The 22,430-nt window shown below is 35.5% G+C and overlaps 1 protein-coding gene across 19 annotated transcripts in view; it reads left to right on the top strand.

Moving 5' to 3' along the window:
* Positions 1-22,430, top strand: part of DZIP3 (DAZ interacting zinc finger protein 3) — a 151,706-nt gene that overhangs the window by 80,550 nt on the left and 48,726 nt on the right. For 13 of the 19 annotated variants that reach the window (XM_070508745.1, XM_070508752.1, XM_070508758.1 and 10 more), the window contains 11 exons: positions 2,873-2,941; positions 5,430-5,526; positions 6,974-7,077; positions 8,626-8,713; positions 10,409-10,510; positions 13,289-13,414; positions 15,545-15,684; positions 17,250-17,370; positions 17,866-18,009; positions 18,096-18,197; positions 19,610-21,579. In XM_070508745.1, the coding sequence (XP_070364846.1) occupies positions 2,873-2,941; positions 5,430-5,526; positions 6,974-7,077; positions 8,626-8,713; positions 10,409-10,510; positions 13,289-13,414; positions 15,545-15,684; positions 17,250-17,370; positions 17,866-18,009; positions 18,096-18,197; positions 19,610-19,759 (1,243 nt within the window). In that variant the 3' untranslated portion in view covers positions 19,760-21,579. Of the gene's footprint in view, positions 1-2,872; positions 2,942-5,429; positions 5,527-6,973; positions 7,078-8,625; positions 8,714-10,408; positions 10,511-13,288; positions 13,415-15,544; positions 15,685-17,249; positions 17,371-17,865; positions 18,010-18,095; positions 18,198-19,609; positions 21,580-22,430 lie in introns of those variants that run through there. The other 6 variants (XM_070508760.1, XM_044771635.2, XM_070508754.1 and 3 more) reach the window with 2 other exon arrangements.

Raw genomic sequence — 22,430 nt, forward strand, 5'->3', positions numbered from 1 at the left:
AATAAAATTGACAAACCTCTAGCAAAATTGACAAAAAAAGAGAAGACACAAATTGCCACCACCAGGATTAGAACACTGATGTCACTACCGGCCCTGCAGACATCAGAGAATTATGCTGCATGAAAAAAGCCTATCCCCAAAGCTTGTATACCATAGTCCCCCTATCTGCAGGGGATACAGTCCAAGACCCCAAGGGATGCCTGAAAATGTGGGTAGTACCTAACCAAAGAAAACGTGGATAATACGCACTGTTTTTTGGTATATCTACATATCTATGATAAAGTTTAATTTATAAATTAGGCACAGTAAGAGATTAACAACAACTAATAATAAAATAGGACAATTATAACAATATATGGTAATAAAAGTGGTCTTTTGAATGTTGTCTCTCTCAAAATATCTTATTGTACTGTACTCACCCTTTTTCTTGTGATGATGTGAGATGATAAAATGCCTCCGTGATGAGATGAAGGGAAGTGAATGATGTAGGCATTAGGACATAGGATTAGGCTACTATTGACCTGACAATAGTTCAGAAGGAAGATCATCTGTTTCTGGACCATGGTTGACCATGGGTAACTGAAACCTTGGATAAGGAGAGACTGCTGTGCTGTATGATTCCATTTCTATAACATTCTTGAAATGACAAAATTTTGAAAGTGATAAAGTGATAAAAATGGAAAACAGATTAGTGATCCCAAGGTTATAAGGAGGAGATGGGAGTGGGAGGGAAGTAGGTGTGGGTTATAAAAGGGCAAAATGAGGGATCCTTGTGGTAATAAAAAACTAGTCTATATCTTGAACTGTATCACTGTCAACAGTCTGGTTACTATATTATATTATCTTTTTCCAAGATGTTACCATTGGGGGAACGTGGGTAAAGGGTACGTGGGATCTGTCTGTTTTATTTCTTATACCTTTATGTGAATCTATGATTATCTCAAAAAGTTTAACATCTTAAAAAAGTACAGATAAATAACTGTCAGATGGAGCTACACGTAATGGGGGTTTTGTAGGGTAAAAAGAGTACTTTTGATTGTTGTGATAAGCAAGAACTTCAATGAAGACATAGAATTGAACCTAGGCTAGGTAGGATGAGATGGGAGAAAAGACCAAGGGGATCCAGGCAGAGAGGAAAGCATGAACCTTGTGTGTGTTCTCATAAAAGTTTGTGAGCCTTTCTTTGTTTAATTGATCATGTCCCAAGAGTACGTGATAAAAGTATAAATATTCTTTACTTGTAAAATGTTGATTTCTTTCATCTTAGAATATGGTGTTTATTAGGAAGCAAAAAAAAAACCTTTCTTCTTTGGCCTAATTCAATGCCAGTCCTACAGTAAGTGTTTGGTAAACATTTGTTGTTAATAATTGCAGTGTTAACAAAGAAGATTTATATAAAAGTGACATATTTTGCACAAATTACAATAGCCACTTAATAAATGTTAAGAAACTGCTGTCAATAAAATCCATGTAATAAACTTGATAGCCAGCCAGATTAAGCTTGAGAACTTTAGATCTTTTAGAAAAGAAAATCTCATCCCACCCTATCATGTAACTCACGAGAAAAAGACGACTGAGAGAAGTTCATTTCTTGAACATAAAAAAGTTGGTTCATATCTGAGCTGGATGATAGGAACTATGCCTATCTTATCTTCTGTTATTTAAGAATCCAGGTTCTGAACTCCCCACCAGCTCTGCCAACTTTTCTCGCCCACTCTAAACTTGAGCTGGGTAAAACATTGAAGTAATAGAAGTACACAAAGGAAAGGAAGATGTCAACCTTAGAAATCTTACTACTTTTCAGCTCTCTACATACTCCTGTATACTATAGTAACAGAGATTGCATTTCTTATTCTTTACCTGGGAACATGATCTCCTTAATATACAAAGAGACCTGGCTTCTTTTCATTGCATTTTCAGTCCAATAGAACATTGATTGTAAGTTTAAAGGTGAGTGGGTAGTCTCTGAAATTGGATAGTGAGCTGTCCACACATTTGAAGTCATTGTTTAAGGTTTTATCATTCCAATAATTTCTATTAACCAAAACTCCTCTGTATCCCAAGTATTTGAACATATCAGAGACTTCAAGAGAAATGTGCTTTTGCTGTAAATCTCTTCATTTTGAAGCAAATTAACAGGTTAATGTAAAAGCTTAGTTATGAAGAGAAATACAGCAGCATGAGGGAGGAACATCAAAAGTGGTATGTGAATGAATATATGTCGACCAAAAAGTATTACTTTGCATTTCTCGTAAGAGCTTCTTGCATATTATTTTTAAGCTAATCCCAGGTTATGTTTTCTGATTTATAGAAATTTTAACCCAATCTTCTCATGATTAGGGCATGTGAATGATTCCCCAGTTATAATTTATAGTTTTAATTAAAATTCTTGTTGGCACACAGCCTCATTACTTCTGTATTTAAGGTCTGATTTCTTTCACACATTGTCTTCAATAATTTGCATGACTTAATTTGGTATCTCTTTAAGGAACTTAAACTTCTCAATTCCACACAAGCCTAGAAAATCAGAAGATACCATTTCTCTGTTTTCTAATGGGTAAACTTACAAAGAGCTAAAAACATTTTTCTGATTCATTGAGCTGGGGGTACAAGATAAGATAACTCTTCTCTTTGGCTTTCTAATTTACGTGTTAGAATTTAGTTCTTTCTTTGGGAAGTCAGTAAGTCAGACGTGAGAAAGAAAAAACATAAATTTTAGAAGGACTAGGTATAGGAGTCCAGTTATTGTCAGGCTCAAGATTTGTGGCCCAAAACGCACATACTTAGTCCCTCCTCAACTACAAGTAGTGCCGTTCTGACTATATTAATGACAAATAATTTCTAATATTTTATAACTTTCTTCTTTTCTTAGATTACAGCGTCAGAGTCATGCTAAAGATAATGAAATCAAGAACCTTAAAGAGCAACTTTCCATGAAGAGGTACAAACAGCTGTTGTTTTGGTTCAGAGCACCCTCTTGAAACTGTGTATTCCACTCAGCTTGTTCTGGCTAGTGTAGCCATGTAATTTATCATCCAAACTGGGGTACTTTTGAGCATGAAATTGAGCAGTATTATTAACTATGCTGGGACAGTAGATATAAACTGGAAGTGTCCTAGGCAAATTGGGTGATATGTTCACCTTAGCTCTGGCCCTAGAAAGCTACTGCGAGAGATTAGGTCAGCAAATTTATGGTCCCCCAACAAACCACTGTCAGGGACTAGAGCTTATGAGTTCTTATCTTTTTACCCTGATCAGTACTACCAGATGTGACTGCTTTATGAAACTGACTAAGTTTTATTCTGATTCTCACACGTTTTTCCCTGTAGGTAATTTCTTTATAATAGCTTTTTTGAGATCTAATTCATATAGCGTAAAATTCACCCTGTTAAAGTATACAGTTCATTGGTTTTTAGTATATTCATGGAGGTGTACAACCATCACCACTATCTAATTCCAGAACATTTTTATCACCCTAAAAAGAAACCCTGGATCCATTAAAAGTCACTCCTCATTCTACCCTTCCACAGCTTCTGTCAACCTCTAATCTATTTTTTTCCTCTCTGGATTTGCCTATTCTGGACATTTCATATAATTGGAATCTTATAATGTGGCCTTTTGTGATTTACTTCTTCCACTAAGTTAATGTTTTCAAGATTCATCCATGCTGTAGCGTGTATCAATATTCATCCCTTTTTATGGATAAATAATATTCCATTGTATGGGTATACCATATTCTTTTTTACCTTTATATCAGTTGTTGGACATTTCATTTGTTTCCATTTTTTAGCTATTATTAATGCTGTTATGAACTTTAATATACAAATTTTTGTGTGGACATGTTTTCAATCCTCTTGGGTGTATACCTCAGAGTGAAATTGCAGAGATTTTGCAGTAAACTCTGTGTTTAACTTTTTGAGGAACTGCCAAAATGTTTTCCAAATGTCTGCACCATTTTACCATCCCACCAAGAATGGATGAAGGTCCTGATTTCTCCATACCCTCACCAATACTTGTTAGATTATCTGTCTTCATTTTACCCATTGTAGTAGATGTGAAGTGGTATATCATTATGGTTTTGATTTGCATTTTCCTAATGATTATATTGAGCATCTTTTCACGTGCTAATTGGCCATATACATAAATGTATCTACTTGGAGAAATGTCTATTCAAATCCTTTGGCCATTTTGTAAATTGTCTTTTATTATTACGTTTTAAGAGTTCTTTGTATGTGCTGGATACAAGTACTTATCAGATACATGGTTTGCAAATATTTTCTCCCTTCTGTGGGTTGTCATCTTACTTTCTTGATGATGTTCTTTGAAGTACTGAGGTTTTTAGTTTTGATGAAGTCCAGTTTATCTATTTTTTCTCTTGTTCTTGTAGGCAAATTTTGAACAATTATATAATGGCATAATAATTCCTCTTGGTGGAGTTAATGTATCTCCTTGAATATTTTATGATTTTTTTCCCCCTCAAAACATGATGGCCTTAATGGTATTAATAATATATTATTTTATCAAGCTTCTCATCAGTGTTTGTCAGGTACTCAAGCATCCAGATGTTTCTAATAATAAAACATTGAGGATAGATTTTGTGAAAGTCCCTATTACAATGTTATATTTCCAATTAATTGTTTTCATTAAAAACATAATTTGGTTTGTATGCTCTCGAGTTCTGGGGCTCAAGTGTAGGAAGCTGAAATGGGGTAGGAAAAAGAGAAACCTTATCAGTAGCCACTTTCCATAATGTCCTTCATAAATAATGTCCTTATCATTGTCTCCTTCCCACCCTCCTTCTCAAGCTATGGGATTTGTTTTCATTCTAAGGTGTTGAATGTGAGATAACCAGTAAAAAAATTTTAACACAATTAACCTAACTTTATTACAGGGATAATAAAAACCTTTGTGGTTGCTATTGCTGGGTTACAAAAAGGCTTATAGGAACTTTATTCTGTGTAAAATGTATTAATAATGATAATAGCTAACATTTATTTAATACTTAGTATGTGCCAAACACAACATGCTTTAAGTATGTTATCTGAGTGAATTTTTACAACAGCTCTTTGAGGTAAGTAATACAATTTTCTCCATTTTTACATGTGAGGAAACTGAGATATAGAGAAGTAACTTGCCCAGACTTTCACATTTAGTAAATTATGTAGCTCAGATTCATCCTCAGACAACTTGATTTCTGAACCACATTTTAAATCATAATCTCTATATTAACAGCCTTAACACTGCTGTCGATAGTAATGGGTAACAGTAAGGGTTAAGTAGTGTCTTCTCTTGCTTTTATATGCTGTGTACTTTTACAAGAAATCCTTTCCTATTCATTCAATAGCTTGTGTCTTTCTTCCTCTTGAATAAGGTGAAAAAGTCTGTCCTTTCTGCAATGTTGCTGACTCTTTAATAATCATGTGTTTCAGGTCTCAGTGGGAGATGGAGAAGCATAATCTGGAAAGCACAATTAAAACATACCTAAACAAACTGAATGCAGAAACTAGCAGAGCTTTAACGGCTGAGGTAAAAAAAAAAAAAAAAAGAGAGAGAGATGGGGTCGGGAGGGAAGTTTTCCTTGTGTACTAGTATACGAAAGAATTGAAAAAAAACCCCCTGTTTTTTGAATAAACAGAAATAAGACATCTTAAGACTAACCAGAAAAAGCATGGCTCACACTCTTGTGCTTTTTCAATTCATTGGCATTTTGTATATGATAACTTTAGTGTTGATGATCTTAGGTTGTTTCCCCCAAATGACTCCAAGAAATTGGCCTGCTTCATTATGTACAGCAAATACAGACATCTTGGAAAAAGCTAAACTTCTAAGAATAACATTTCACTGCTGCCATAATATCCCCTTTCTTTGCTACTTGCTGAATAGATCTTCCAAAAACACATAACATACACCCCAATGTTAAAAACCAACTTACCGTCTAGATACCAGAAAGTCACCCAGTTTTATCTGTTAGCTTAGAACACCACAGCTAGCTTCTTTGAAATGAACGAAATATTATTGTGTTTGTAATTTTTATTTATAGATAACCAAACTTGATATACAATAAGATTCAAATTTCTGGAGAGCTTGCAACAGTTAACATTACAAACCTTCCCACCTCTGTAATGGGTAAGCTCTGTTCTCTAGCAGAGTAAACGGGAATCAGGAGGTCAACAATCAAGCATGATATCTGAACCAAAAATCCCTGGAGAGTAAAGTGTTGGAGTGTTAGCTTTAACCAAAATGAAAGCTCAGAATAGCTTAAGAGCTCAAGTTTGTATATTTTGTTTTCACTACTTCTAGTCAGAAAGTTTCTTTCTACTTTTATTATTAATTTTATAAACACTTAATACTGTCCAAGAGTTTAATAAGCTATTTTCAGTGAATATTGAGTGATTAGAAGGAAGACACAGAGGCCTAATGACCATGCATCAGTAATGGTATGGAAGGTATTCTGCCATGGGAGAGACTTTGGACTAGATGGCCTCCTGTCCTGGATTCATAGTGCATGCAGGACTAGATGGTCCTGTATGGTCTGAGTATTTTCTTACCCCTTCGTCAATTAAAAAAAAGCAAATAGCAGGACTTTTGAGTGTTCTTAAACTTTGCTGCGTACTAGAGTTACCTGAGGGTTTTTTAAAATTCCATTACCCAGATTGCATCTGGTATCAATTAAATTAGAATCTCTGAGACCAAGGCATCATTTTTTAGTTTCTGAGATGATTCCAGTGTATGTGCAGGTTTGAAAACTAATGTTCTAGAATGTTTACCAACCCAGTAACCATTGAATGCAAAAATTAGAATTGCAGAATTGGTCAAAAAACTTTTTATAGCATATCATGGATCGTCAAGAAGCTCAGGTACTGTTGAAGAGATTGAAGAATAGCTTAAAATTTACTTAAAATGATTGAGAAAATAATGTATTCATTTGTAAGAATACCTTCAACTTCTTTCCCTTTCTCTCAAAAATCTGTAGGTGTATTTCTTACAGTGTCGTAGAGATTTTGGTTTGCTTCACCTAGAGCAGACTGAGAAGGAGTGCCTCAGCCAGCTTGCCAGGGTGACTCACATGGCGGCAAGGTAACCTTGCCCTCCTCCTTAATGTGTCTCCATCTCAGAGATACTTGCAAATGGCTCCAAGGTTGAACATGATCTGTGATGTGTTTTATATACATTACATCAGAGTCCTTGGAGTGAATAAGTCTTTGTAGTCCTTGTTTTTTTAAACCTCAGAAGTCATTTAGTCACTTTGATGGTTTACTTTGTTGCTTCTGCTAGAGCCCTGAGAAGTCTCCTGAGTGCAGTAATGGCTGCTGACAGATTTTTCCTTTCCTCCACAGCGAAATAGATCAAGTCTCAGTCAGAGACATGAAGACCAGATATTTACAAAACAGGGTGGATTCTAAGTGGAAAACTTTTTTCTAATTGTTTTCTCTTTTAATGCTTGGTTTTAAATACCTTTGAAGTACATTGAGAGGAAAATCAGTATTAACACCTAAAATCATATGTTAAAGGCAGTCCTGTGCTGTAAACGAGTGCTTTTCAAATATTGGACAGATTGCATGAGCTTCTGCTTAAATTTATCATTTTATGGGGTATATGTTCAAACTTAATTAATTAAATAAGAATCTATGGGACCAAGGCATCATTATTTTTTAGTGATTACCATTTTAATGATCATCATTATTCTTCAATTCTAAAGAATCAGAGTCTCTAATGTTTAGCAAGATTCCCAGGATATACTGATGTGCATTCAGGTTGAGGAAGCACTGTTGTAAGTGATCAGTCTATCTTTGCTTGCTAGAGGGAGAAAGGGCGCTCTATGAATTAGAATATTATCCAGGTTTTTATGAGATGATCTCAATGATAACTTGTTCTGCTCTTTTAAAGATGTGCTCGGTGATACTGGGGTGGGAATGTTATAACAAATAGAGCCTTTTGAAAGGACACATAAAATCTCTCTTTTAGAGATGGCAGACCCTAAACACCTCCAAGTTGTTCCTACTTCAGTCATTTGATGGGTGTGTGTGGCAGAGCTGCTGTGTTTGTGCAATTTATGTATTGCATAGAGGCAGCAATCTAATTTATCCCTGTAGAAGAGGTACTTCTTTCTGATTTGCCTTCCCCTAGGGAATATCTTTCTAATTTGCAAAAGAGCCTGATAAGCCAACTGTGGCCCTGGGAGGTCAGGGATAATGTGAAGATAGTCCAAAACGTGCTTCCAAGATGAGTCAACATCTTTGAGAAGGCTCTTGCATCGGATGGCTAGGGCAATTTTCCTGTTTGGCTTTCTCTGCCTCCCTACTTCAATGGAGGGATTCATATGCAAATTTTTTATAATATGTCCTAAAAATATTGCCAAGATAGGAAAAAAACTCGGTGTTCTTGAAGCAGAGGTTATATTTGCTCTTGAGAAACGAAATCTTACATATTCCTAGCCTTTGTTATTCTTAATAACAAGCCTTTCCATACAACTTTGTGCCCATTTAAGGTAATTATTGGTGATGGAGGTAATTTTGTTGTTGTTTTATGTTAGTTATATATATGCTGGAGAACATAATGGAAATTTTTGGAAACCTAAGTGGTATATAAAAAGAACTGTCTCTTGTGTCTCCTTTTCTACACTAGCAACTTAGAATCACTTCAATTAAAGGCTGCAGTAGATAGTTGGAATGCGATTGTGACGGATGTTAGAAACAAGATTGCATTCCTCAGGGTAAGTTGTGAAGTTTGTTTAGAGTGAATTGACTGAATGTAGGTGGTATACACTTAAAGAAAACATCTAACATTAAAAACAATTACTAGACAAATTTAAGGAAGAACTTTTTTTCATTTCAGTTATTAAAGGTTATGCCTTTTTGAGGTTTGAGATTGATTACTTCCATGAAATTGGTTGTAGATAGCATCCTGGACTCATTCATGTGCTTTTTTAGGTCCTCATTACAGTACACGGTAAACTGAAAAATTGTGCCTCACACTAATTTTCCTAGAATTCCAAAGCTAACTCTGCTCCAATCATAAATAAATGTCTTAACTTGGTCTGAGTAATTATGTGTTTAGAGAGTTAAAAGGAAAGTCATGGGTCAGCCCTGGTGGCCTAGTGGTTAAGTTTGGCATGCTCCACTTTGGCGGCCCAGGTTCAATTCCCAGGCACAGACTTACACCACTCGTCTGTCAATGGCCATGCTGTGATAGTGGTTCACACACAAAATAGACGAAGACTTGGCAACAGATGTTAGCTTAGGGCAAATATTCCTCAGCAAAAAAAATAAAAATAAGAAGATAAAAGGGAAGTCAAGTGGACCTATATTAGTTTTCAGTCTTAACTTTTTATATAATTATTCCATAATGCAAAATAAGTTCTTAATTATTGATTTCATAGAATTAGGACTGTGCTAAAGGTAATCTAAAAAGGTAACCCACTGAATATTTATTAATTTAATCATTTGGCTTTAGGATCTTTTTGTATTTATATCTTAAAGTTAATATATGGTATTGATTGTTTTATGATTTCACAACACTGCCAGCAAGACAATGACATTCAGTTGTGAAGAGCTATCTCAAAGCACTAACTACTCGTTGAGCTTTTTCCTTGGTTCTTGTTTGCTTGTTTCTCTCTCGGACTCTTTCTTACTCAGTCTTTAGGGATGCTTAGTATTTCTATTGGGTTTATCAAAGTTCTGGCCTCAAAGGAGTTGCCCCTTGTTCTCTTCCTTATTTTCTTCCAAATGCATGTCCTCTGTGTGGAAGTTTATAAATATTTTGTTTCTTCAGACTTTCTTTTCCAGCTCTTGTGGGTTGTTTACAAAATAATATAGTAAAGCCAAATGGGGACTGTGCGAAAAATTGTTGAAAGCATGTTGTTAAACTTCAGGGATTGGCGTCTTTTGGCAGAATCGAAGAGAGTAAAACAAAGATAGATATGGAACTAGAGAAAGCTAGAGGTATAACTTTTGAGATGAACAAAATGTGGTAATTTAATAAGTATTCCCTAAAATTTCCCCTCCAGTTTTTAAAACGAACATTTGCAAGTAGTTAGCTCTTTGTTACACATACTTCCCCATATTTATCAGTCAATATATTACTTACAGCTTCTTGAATCTTTAGACTCTATTTGCTTTATATCAGTGGTTCCTCTTTGGGGGCTGAAAATCATGGCAATGCTGAGGAATTATCACAAGGATCTGTGAATTATGTGTCTCTATCTTATCAATCAACAAGTACTTCTAAAAATACAACTATTTACATTTGGGGATAGTAGTCTCTAGAATTGTTTTTATACTGTTTCTGACATAATAGGTTAGGAATCACTATTCTATGTTGTATTATTCAAAACCACATCAAGCATTCCTATATGATATTTCTTTGAAGTTGATTTTGCTCTAAAATATTGTTTCTCTTCTTCTACTAGACACAGTACAATGAACAAATTAACAAAGTGAAGCAAGGGTTCGCCTTGAGTACCTTGCCTCCAATCCAGCTTCCTCCACCACCACCCAGTCCTGAGATACTGGTAAGAAATAAGACATTTTGAAAAATTGCCATCTTCGTCTTGTTAAAATGGTGAGGGCTATAAAACACTGAATATGCAGTTATGTTTAATGTGTGTTCAAAATGGAATAGGCACATGTTGTGCATACTGTTTGTAATTATGTCCCTTCCTGCTATATCATCTGTATTATGGACAGTATTATTCTAGGTTTAGGACAGTATCATACCCAACTACCCTAATAAGGAATGGGTTATGTAGATGACAGAGAAATGCCAAAGATTCCATGTAGTCCCACAGGAAGTAACACATATTCTTGGTAGGATTTCTAGAAACCCTGTGTCTTCTTCCCATATTCAAACTACTGCCTATAGGTTGTAGTTTAACTCTCCCATGACTATAAGTATAAAATGGCTCCAGAAACTAGATACAGAATTGTTCTTTGGAGTTTCCTGGAGCCAGACCAGCATAAGCTGTCTGATAAAAGAAATACTTTATAACTGACAAATATAGTCACACCTTGACCTCTAGATCTTCATCCCTTCAGAGACTTTCTTAAGTCTGATGTGGCTTACCCGGGTTTAGTCAAGAGCAGAAACTCACTAGCAGTCAGGCTCTGTGGAATTCATAAGCATCTTTCTGCTACTGTTCGAGAGGTACATGTGTACCATTTGTGCTTCCTAACCAGAGTCACTGCTCTGCTTGATCAAAGCTGACAGTTGGGAAGTGCAAGCATCAGTGACCGTTGAGCATTAGTAGAACAGTTTAAGAGCACAAATGCTAGAAATGTGACAATGATATTTGCTGTAAATTGAGATGGTATTATACAATGGAAATACACTTAGAGATCTGGGTTTAGGTCCTAACTCTGAAGAACTATGTTGGTGTTGGGAAAATCAGCTGTCCTGGACTTTAGTTTTCCCATCTATAAATGAGGAAATTGTACTAGATGATCTGGTCACTAAAGTCCGTCTATCTGTGAGATTCTGATATGCTAAGGAATGGTCACTAGGCTTTACATGTATAATAGTCTAACCTAAGAAGTCTGGAATGATGAGTACTCTTCCAAGTTTAACCTAGTATTTTTATGTGTTTCATTATATCTTGATTTTTGTACCCTGGCTATCTAATCCTCAAAGAAGTGTTAGGTAATAGTTGTCCTCAAAGAGAGCAGGACTATTAACTCAGTACCCACCATTCATTCATTCTTTAAAAACTTTACATTATGAAAATTCTGAAACATACATAATAATAGAATAGTATTATAAACCTCTGCCAACTCAGTCAACATTATCAGCATTTTATCAGTCTTGTTTCATGTCATCACCTTCTTTCTCCTTACTAGAATATTTTAAATAAACCCTTATATATAATCTCATCCGTTTATACTTTAGTATATATCCCTAAAGGATGAGGACTTTTATTATTGGATATAATCACAATACCCTTTTCCTACTCAAGAAAATTATAAGTAATTTCTAATGTCTAATATCCAGTTAAAATTTATATTTCCCCAGTTTTTCAAAAATGTCTTATTCCTACCTAGCTCAACTGAATTTCCAATTTAGTTATAATTACACTTACTTTAAAAACCATTATTTTTTTTAAAAACCCAAACAAGGTTTATATTTTGCATTTGGCTGATTGTTCTTTAAATCCGTAACAGCTGCCTTACCCCCTCCACTTTACTGATGTCATTTATTTGTTAAAAAACTAGATCACTTATCCTATTCAGTTTCTCACATTATTGATTTAACTGATTGCATCCTTATAATGTCATTGTACATGTTCTACTATTTCTTGTAAACTGGTCATTAGATCTAGAGTGTTGGTTAGAATCAGGGTCAATATTTTTGTTCAGAGTACTTTATAGGTGACTATCTTTGTACACATCAGAAGGCGCACAATGTCTCTCCTGTAGTGATGTTAAATATTGTCAACTTGACCTGTCCATTATAAATTTCCCCATTAACCTTTCATGTGCTGTTTTAGAATCATTATTTAAGAGCTATGTTGATGTTCATTTTTTTTAATTCACCAAATAGTTGAACTCCTGCTTTATACCAGTGCTAGACCTGGTTACCTGGTAGATGCTCAATAAATCTGTCATTTTCTGTAGTCCAGCCAAAATTGGTAGATGGTATCCATCCCACTGGTAGAAGCTAAGAAGGGCTAGCTTTCCACAGCCCCTGGGAAGTGCAATGACACCCACAAACATGTCTACAAGTCACTGTAGGAGAGTTTATCCCCCAAGCCCACCCCATATCAGCTTTCTACTCTGCTTGGAGCTAAAAATAAAGTTGGAATTCCATCAGGTGGTGCCAGGTCTGTCTAATACATAATAGCAAAAGTAATATTTTCTATAGAAACTTTGGTTCTGTAGTGGCATTTCTGAGTATCAATATTGTTCATCAACATGGACAGTACTCATTGAGGAGGCTCTGTTGCATAGTCCTATGTTATTGAAGTTGGAAGGGAATCTTAAAGATCTTAACCCAACCCTCTTATTTTATAGATTAGTAACTTGGTGTCCAAGGTTACCAGGCTAGGGGGAGAGAAAGTGGGACTAGAAACGAATTCTCTTCTCTCTCAGTGCTCTTTAGCATATTTCAGTGCCGTTTGCTTTTCCAAATATTCATGTATTTAACTAATGTTATGACCACATTGTTTCTAATGTGCTTTGTATCTAAATTTCCAATCACTGTTTTCCCCCAAACATCACTGTGTGAGTTCAGATCATTGCCTATATGAATATATAAATTTGGGGGGTTTTGTTTTTATTTTTTACCTTTTCTATTTTAGATGCAGCAGTTCTTGGGAAGACCCCTTGTGAAAGAATCTTTCTTTAGACCCATACTCACTGTTCCTCAAATGCCTGCTGTTTGCCCTGGAGTCATCTCTGCACCTGGCCAACCTAGAGCCCCTCTGGTATAGAGCCCTTCCTGGTGGAATAGACACTAACTAGTTCTTTATCACTACAGTGATCCTCTTGGATGAAAGTCTTCTCTTTGTTCATTAATTTGATAAATGATGATGATAGTGGTGATATTGGTGATGATGTTGGTAACTGAATGACAATTGAATGAATAGTTCCATGTGAGGCACTGTGTTAAGGGCATTGCATATTTATTTCATTAACTAATATTAGCTTAGTTTTTGGATACAAAGATAAATACATTTTTGTGGTATAGAAGGCTCACAGTTACAGTTTTGCTTCTGTAACAGGCAACAATGCAGGGTAGATTGATATTTTAATAGGTAATTTATATCCAAACATGGTTGTTTGGCAAATTGAAAAGCAAAGAAGCCAAGTCACAACAAACTATGTCACAAAGCTAAAGAAAAATTTTATTTACACACGTATGCATGCACACACACACATATATGTGTATGTGTAGTTGGACAATGTTTCAACTGAATCTATAAACAGTATAAATAGCATCACCTTGGACCATATTATACTGTAAAGTTATAAATCTTCTTAGCTACAGATAGCCTCGTGAGCCTTATACAAGCCTGAAGAAGCAATAGAGAAATTTAACATGACTACAATTATTAGTTGTAATCTTGGCTAAGGTAAACTTTTTTTATTAAAAGAAAAATCTTCTCCCAGAAGATTTATGTTAAATATAATTGACGTCTAATTATAGTCTATTAAATCTTGTTAAATATATCTAATCTGAACTTTGCCATAAGTACATTTTAGTCAATTGTTTCATTTGTTTTTGTACCTACATATTGCCTACAGTCTCTCTCTGAAATATATAGTCAAGTGGACTCTGCTTATGTTGGTAGAGGCTGCCTTTCTGCAAACAAATCTGTGGATAGGCCTGAACATGTTAACTAAATACCACAGCTTACTACCGTGATATCACAGTGTTACTTATCTGGTTTGCTCCCATACCATGTTAAAAGGAACTATGAGAAAAATTTCTTGAAAACATTAAAGTACCTCAACCTTCTAATAAGATTACTTTCTGATTCCTAGGAGAAAGCTTGATACTGAGGCAAACCCAGATTTCTGCGCAGTATTTTGCTCCTTCTCAGACTTACTAGGCTTTGTATGAGTTATTCCAGTGGCTATTAGTAGTTACTAATTTTTCATGAGTAATAACTTTATCTTTGAAAATAACCTGTAGAGCCTTAAATAAAAGTAAAAGATGCCATGTTTATAATTATCCTACTAATCATATTAGCACTCCAAAAATATTTACTTATTGATATTAATTAGAATCTTAATAGTTCCAAGAAGAAACTACCATAAAATATAGGGAAAACTTTGATGGTTTCACGTCCCAGAGGTGTCACTACAACTTCCATACCACCTTTGTTTATAACATTCATGAGACATTGGGCAGACATTCTAGTAGTATCGTCATCTTTATTTAGTTGTTTGAAAATTCAACTTTATTATTTTTCTAATTATAAAAGTGGTATAAGTTAATTATAAAAAGCAAATAATACAGAAATATACAAAGTATATACAGAATATATAATAAAGAAATATACAAAGTAAAAAGTAAAATTGTCCTGCAATTGAACCCTAGGAAATAATTACTGTTTACAAGTTGTTTTATAACTCTATGCATACAAATTTTTAAACATTTTAACATGAGTCATACCATAGATACTATGCCACAGACTTTTTTTAATGAAACGTGTTTCATGGACATCTCTTATGCTCATACAAATAGATCTGTTTTTAAGGACTTAATTAGATATGCCATAATTTATTTACTCATTTCCCTATTAACAGACTTTAGATTGTTTTCAGTTTTTCACTGTTATAAAATATAGCAGTAAACACCCTATATGTATTTCTGTACATGTTTGTAATTACTGAGACTAGCATGTCCCATTTTAAAATAAGGGTAATTGTAAACAATTAGAAATATTGTTGTGCTAGTTAAGGAGGAAAACTCTGAAAAGGGAACCTATATGTCAGTATTCCTCTTCTTTATTCTGCCCAGTTTTGGAGGTGTGGAAATGTCATGTTGGCATGGAATGTTACTTCCTAATAATTGAAGCTGACAAGTTATAATTCTGTGCTCCTTACAGATGACTGGTATAGCCTGGACTGTGCCGGCACCTGTGGGAGAGGCTGTGCCTCCCAGCGCAGGTCTGGGAAGTGATGCCCCTGTGATGAATTGGGAGAGGATCACAGACAGGCTGAAAACTGCCTTTCCACAACAGACCAGGTACCTTAGCTTTTATTTAGTGATGAGTACAGATAGAGAAACATAATACACACAAAAAGAGTATAGATATCTCCTTACCATGCCTTGGTAAGGAAAATTAAATTTACCAAGAAGGGATAGCATTTAATATAAGTGCTAAACTTCTTCACTACTGTTATAAGTCTTAAGTCATGAGAGAAAAAATTTTTAAATTTAGGTTTGCTCATTTACTCAAAGTACAATTAGTTGTAAACCTATCCAATTTAAATGCCACCAGCTGCAATAATTATCTTAATAACCTATTTCCAAAGTCGATTTTAAGTTGATTGTTTGCTGTATAAGCCCAAACATCATCAAGTTTTACTTTCCTGTTTCCTTAATTTTATTGAGGGTCTTTATAGCTTCTTTGTTGGGGAACACAGTAAATGCAAGAAATCATGATTCTACTGTGCTTTTCACAATTCTGACTTTAGCAGAAAGATATTTAACTCTACTCTTCCAGAAATGAAGTTTCTTTTATCTTTACTCTTATATCCAAGGAAATAATCCTAGTTTTCACCAGTATTTTCATTTGGAGACCAACAATTTTATTTAATGTACATACTGTTATGCTTCAGGATTAGATTATGGTTCTATAAGTATAATAGTGAATAGATAATGAAAATAGAAGTGTAATACAGTTGTTATATATGTATAAAATGAATAAATAGTAAAACACAGGTAGTTTTGTAAGGCTGATGACATAACACTTCATTTGGGAAAGAAAAATATTTCATACTGCCTTATCCTATCAAAACTGTATATGCAGGCTTTAGGTCAGTGGACCATGGGAATTGAAGAGGAACATATTGATTAAAATATTCCTAGGTTTCTTGGGGCCAGCCCCGTGGCATGCTGGTTAAATTTGTGCGCTCCACTTCGGCGGCCCAGGGTTCGCCAGTTTGGATCCTGGGTGAGGACCTAGCACTGCTTGTCAAGCCACACTGTGGCAGCATCCCACATAAAATAGAGGAAGATTGGCACAGTTGTCAGCTCAGCAAGAATATTCCTTACAAAAAAACAAGAAAATATTCCTAGGTTTCTTTATCACATAATTAACATGTCTTTTAGTCTTTGCTTTCCTGTTCTATTTAATCTTTGTTTTCTGTTTATGAGTTTTACAAAAGTAAAACTGTTGATTGACACTGATAGGGGAGAGAGACACTGATAGTAACGTACTTAAAAAGGAATATTTTAGTCCTGAGTAAGAGAGCATGAGAGATACGATATAAAGACCTCAGTAAACAAATAAGTAGATGATAAACTCAATTTTCATACAGTGAGCTTTCAAAAATAGTTGAAGTCTCTTTTTAGAGAGAAAGTAAATATTAAACCTATCACTTATGAACACATTAACTATCATTAATGAACACATTAGGAGTTTTCATTTTGGTTTAAGATAAACACAGATGGACTTGTGATCCCTTTTTTACATCAACAATCTAAAGGGTCACATCTGTATGCTACATGTCAATCATATGATGGGATTTTCAATCCCTCAAGGCAGTAGGGAAAATCACCACTGCTCTTTTCTTGATCTCTTCCAGAAAGGAGCTTACAGATTTCTTACGGAAATTAAAGGATGCTCATGGGAAGTCCCTATCTGGAATGACATTTGATGAAATTGTTTACAAGATTTCTCAATTTATTGACCCCAAGAGATCACAGGTAAAAAAAAGAAAAAGCAAAAAAACCTATTATCTCTCTGCCCTTATCTCTAATAGTTAGCTGTCTTAATTATCTCCGTAACATTTTCAGAAAATCAATAACCTATAATCATATTAAATTGTCTATTAACAGTAAACAATTCAACTTCAACTTGACAAATGGCACAGGAGATCTTTTTGAAAGTACCACCTGATAATTCTAGAATAAAAGTGACCCTCTTGAAATTTATTATAGGTTACTTTGTAAAGGGAGACATTTTGCTAATTTTCTGCAAAGACTTATTTTAATTAAAAGAGCATATAGAGTTGTTTTTGTCTTTACTTGGCTCCAAGTATATAAGTAATATTGCCAACATATTGTTTCAAGATTTCTCATGAATCTGACTGACCTTTACCCTTTTTCTAATTCTCATTGTACCTCATTCTGTGCTATTCTATTAGTTCTTCCTGTTTTAGAGCAATTCTAAAAAAATAAATATAATATTTTGACTTTCAGAATCAAGGAAAATCAGTGCCAAATGGTAACTGTGTTTCACCCAGCCATACTCCACTGCAGTCTAATGCTGCCCAGCCCCCAAAACCAGCCTGGAGGCCCCTCAATTCACAAGGTCCTGCCACGTGGGAAGGAGCCAATAATTTGGTAAGACTTAGGCTGTTGATTCTAAATACACTTAAATTTGGGAGAAAGAAATGAGCTGAATCTAACCTCATATATATTTTCCCTAGGATGGTGAGGAAGAGGAGGAGGAGCCTTGTGTGATCTGTCATGAGAATCTCTCTCCAGAAAACCTCTCAGTTTTGCCTTGTGCTCACAAATTCCACTCTCAGGTAACCCATTAAACTTCTCTTATTAATAATTTACTATTAATCACCTGAGCGAGATTCGTACTACCTCACTTGAAATCATGTATGTACATCATCGTGCACTGCTGTGTCATGAATTCTGCTGAATATAACTCTTTGCTTTTGGGTACCACACAGAAATGTTTATACCTGTTTCCCCATACCTAGCCACAGATTACACTATGCTTTCTCAGATCTCCATACACCTTACAGGAAAAGGGGACAATGATGAGATTTAAATGGTACAGAATAGGCAGTTCCCTTGAATAGAATTAGGAGGAATGTTGATTGACATGGCAGTTCAGTGGCAGTTTAGCAACAGTGGCACTTCACCTTGATGTGCTATAAATAACATATAATGTCCTTTGTCCTCACTTAATGATGGCCCCCTACCGTTATGAGGCATAAAACTTACCTTAACAGTCTGTCCAGGCTCCTGTATTTGCTTTTGAAGATGCTCAGACTTGAGTTTTGATGTTAGAAAAATGTGAGGCTGGCATATCTTTTGTTGATTCTTGGTATTTGTATAGATTAACTCCTGGTGTTGCTGCTATGCAAGTGCTATTGGTATACAATTTATGATCCAAGTCTTCTGTTGCAAAGATGTAATTTGACACAGGAAAAGATAATCTTGCACAAGAAAGGCTTCTTAGGGAAGTGAACAATAGTCAGCTCATTCAAGCCATATCTGTAAATCATTTCAAAGATATGTGATACCTGGTACAGAGTTATATTTTGCATCTGCTCTGATATGAAGAGATAGACATAGAATGGCTAATCCCAAAAGATCTCCAGGAAAGATGCTTAGCCACCTTACTTTCCCATTTGAAGTCTGAAAGTCCTATCCACTTAGAAAATAAATTCTTCACAAAACTTATTTTATTCCTTCAATTGCTCATTGAATAGAAAGCAGGTAATTCATTCAGGTTACTTTTTAGGGTTAGAGTTAGTAGGCTTCATATTCTTAATCCTCTTAATTCTATGCCTATTCTTAACCCTCTGTCATCTGACCTGGCCCTCCATTATTCATACAGGTAAAAATGATTTGTTTTTGGAGAGTCAGTATTCAAGCAATGACTTAACAGATAGTTCATAGACAGAGTAGTATCAATGTCACCAAAGAAATAGCAATCTTAAAAGTATATCTATCATCTAGGGCTTTTAATTTCAGAACACTATAAGCACTTGATATACAAGGTAATGGTGACTTTTCTATGTTTAGTTATGACTTTTTCTGGAATATGATTGAGAATGATATGTAATAAAAGCAACCAGAGGAAAAAATAGAACGGGTCTCCTCAACCTCCTTGTTAGGAAAACTGCTAGTCATCCTGAAAATTGGGATTAGGGGAAGGATCCAAAGAGAATAAACTGGCTGAAAGGTGTTCTGTTACCAGCCGTATTGCTCAGCAAACCACAGCGAAGGTGCCGGGATTACACAGTCGGTTTGGCCATCCCGCAGAGGAGGCCTTGCGAGCCCCCAGAAGACGTGCTGGTCTGCAGCTCTGATATCAGAGGAGCAGCTGCCTCTGCGATGGTCAGTCTGAGAGACTGACGGGAATCTTGTTGCTCCTAGTGCATTAGGCCTTGGCTGATGCAGCAGGGGACCTGCCCAACCTGCAGACTCCACGTTTTGCTACCGGAAGAATTTCCTGGTCACCCCAACCGGCACTTGCCCAAGATCTGACACATGGGGGGAACTACGCAAAGGAAGCTCAGTTTTCAGACTCTAGAATTTAGTTTTATCTTTTATTATGAGCTGATAGTGTGAGTGGTGTGAAGCAATATGCTCTTCAGTATTGTGCAAAAGAAGCTAGCTAATCTCATCAAAGCTGCAGCCAAAGAGGACAGGACAAATCTTCAGGACTATGGACTGAACTGAAAGGGCTTCAAGAAGATGGAATTTTAAAAGTTACATTATATTTGCCCTTGTCTTAGTAGGCATTTTCTTCCAATGTAAACATAATAACTGTTAGCCTATGTCTTAGGATGTCTTTTCTTGTCTTTTTTCCTTCTTATTCCATTCATTCCTTACTTTCCCCCAAATACACTACATTTTAATTTCCTGAAATAAATTTAAGAGGAAGAGTAGAACCAGAAACAAGAGAAGTAGGAAAATTCCACAGCGTTTAGTGTTCCTTTTAACTTTTAAAATTGCTTACCAAAATTATAATTGAATTACTTAAATTTTATCTTTATCGTCCTCATTCTTTTCTGTCCTCTGAAATATGTACCCATGAAGAGATTATAAGCTACTTGAGGGTGGGGACCATGCTGTGTTGTCTTGGAGCTGGCTTATAATGGCTTGTGAGAGATGACTGTTAAAGTTTTGGGAATTTTGTGAGCCAGTTACTCAAATTGTCGGTAGCTTGAAATTGGCCATAGTGGGAGTATTTACACCATAGAAATTAGTAAATGCTGTAAGGGTTTCTCTTCCCCTTAAGAACTGGTTGTTTAACATTTACCGGCACAGCACTGGGACCGGACCGTGTCTGATCCTTCTTGGTGTTCCTATTGTATTGCACAGTAGGTGCAGCATAAATATTTCCAGAATCAGAAATCAGGAAGTAGTAAGAAAAGGAGTTAATGTGCAAATTAAGTCACTTGCTCACTTGAATAATTGAGATCGTGTATTCATTTGTAAACATGCCTTTGGACCTTAATCATTTACACTTTCGAGGGATTTTTTCTCTGCCTTAAAACTTTCTAATTTCACTTTCTCATGCTGGGGAGTGTGGGGGACCGTGTGTAGTTGTGTGTTATGACAAAGTTAATACCCACTGGGCTACATTGCATATCTAAAGCTTGTCACTGAGAGCTTTTATTCTTAGAGGTCAAAAACCTATTTTGAAAATAGTATTGTGTAAATGCTGAAGTGTTGTACATGTCTCTAGTTATAAGATTAAAAGCATTCAGTTATTTTGTAAGCTAGATGTTACTTGGTTCATATTCTTTTCGATAAATTAATGAAATTGAGACTGTGAATAAGTGTTTCCTGACTCAGCAACTATTTTATCTGTATATTTCAGTGTAAATGTATCTTGAAGTTACTTTAAATCTCTATTTAAAACCACTATTTCTGTAATTCTATGCTAAATTTTTTCTTCTGTAATGAGAATATACTGGAAAATGTGAAGAAAAATAGCCACAAATGAAGGCAGTCATCTAGACATGTAAAATGCCAAGAATGCCTCAGAACTGTAAAATTCAGAACTTACAGAGCCTTTAATCATCATCTTGTCTAACACCTCAAGGTCGTGGTCAAGTCCATATAGCAAATTGCCTTGTAAAACAAATGTTTCTTAGTTTGTGTTTACAGCTGCAATTTCACTTTCATGTGGGAATGAATAAATGTTTCTTAATTGAACACCTATTTTATCTGTGTATATTTGTTTAAATGTATCCTGAAACTACTTTAAATCCCTTCAAACATCTATTTGTTTAATTGTGCTTACATTTTTTTTGGTTACGAGAAAGTCTAGGAAAATATCCAAGAAGAAGGCAGTCATCCAGACTTGTAAAATGCTAAGGATGTCTTGGCATCATAGAATGTCAGAGCTTCTGCGTCCTTAATGATCCTCTAGTCTGTCCCCTCATTTTTATAAGTACATCTTGCCTAAGATCATGTGGCTAAAAAGTGGCTGAGCCAGTCCTAATACTTGAGGGTCCTGACGTTCAGTCACATGCTTCCTCCAGAAACTCATGCTGCAAAACCGTATTGGTAGTGGCCTGACATTCTTGGTTCCAAGGATGGGGCCAGAGGACTTAACAGGGTAGTGATATATAGTGAGAGTATAGTATGACCACGCTCTTGAAAGCCTTGTCCAATTCTGCAGATGCTGAAGGTAATGAGATTGTTTTTTTCTTTTTGACATTTAATTTAACAATAAAGACAATTGTAGGGGTCTTTCTACCATAAACAATGATCACTGTCATGCCTCTGGTTGCTGAGGGATCCAGAACACCACTTGCCCAGAAATCCAGTGAGGGAAGTGGCAATATTTACATCAAAAACAATCTCTAAACATCTAATAATACCACTGCAGCTGCTGTCAGAGGATGTCTTGTAGTGTTTTCTTTTATATTTATTGTCCATGTCTATAACATATTCCAGCTTTTGTGGGACCTTCAAATGTGTTTGTTACCTCATCTGACCCACTAATAACTCTGAAGTGGATATTATCCTCCTTATTACAGATGATGAAACTGTGGCTCAAG

The sequence above is a fragment of the Equus asinus genome, chromosome 5 (assembly GCF_041296235.1).
Source record: "Equus asinus isolate D_3611 breed Donkey chromosome 5, EquAss-T2T_v2, whole genome shotgun sequence".
Taxonomy (NCBI): Eukaryota; Metazoa; Chordata; class Mammalia; order Perissodactyla; family Equidae; genus Equus; species Equus asinus.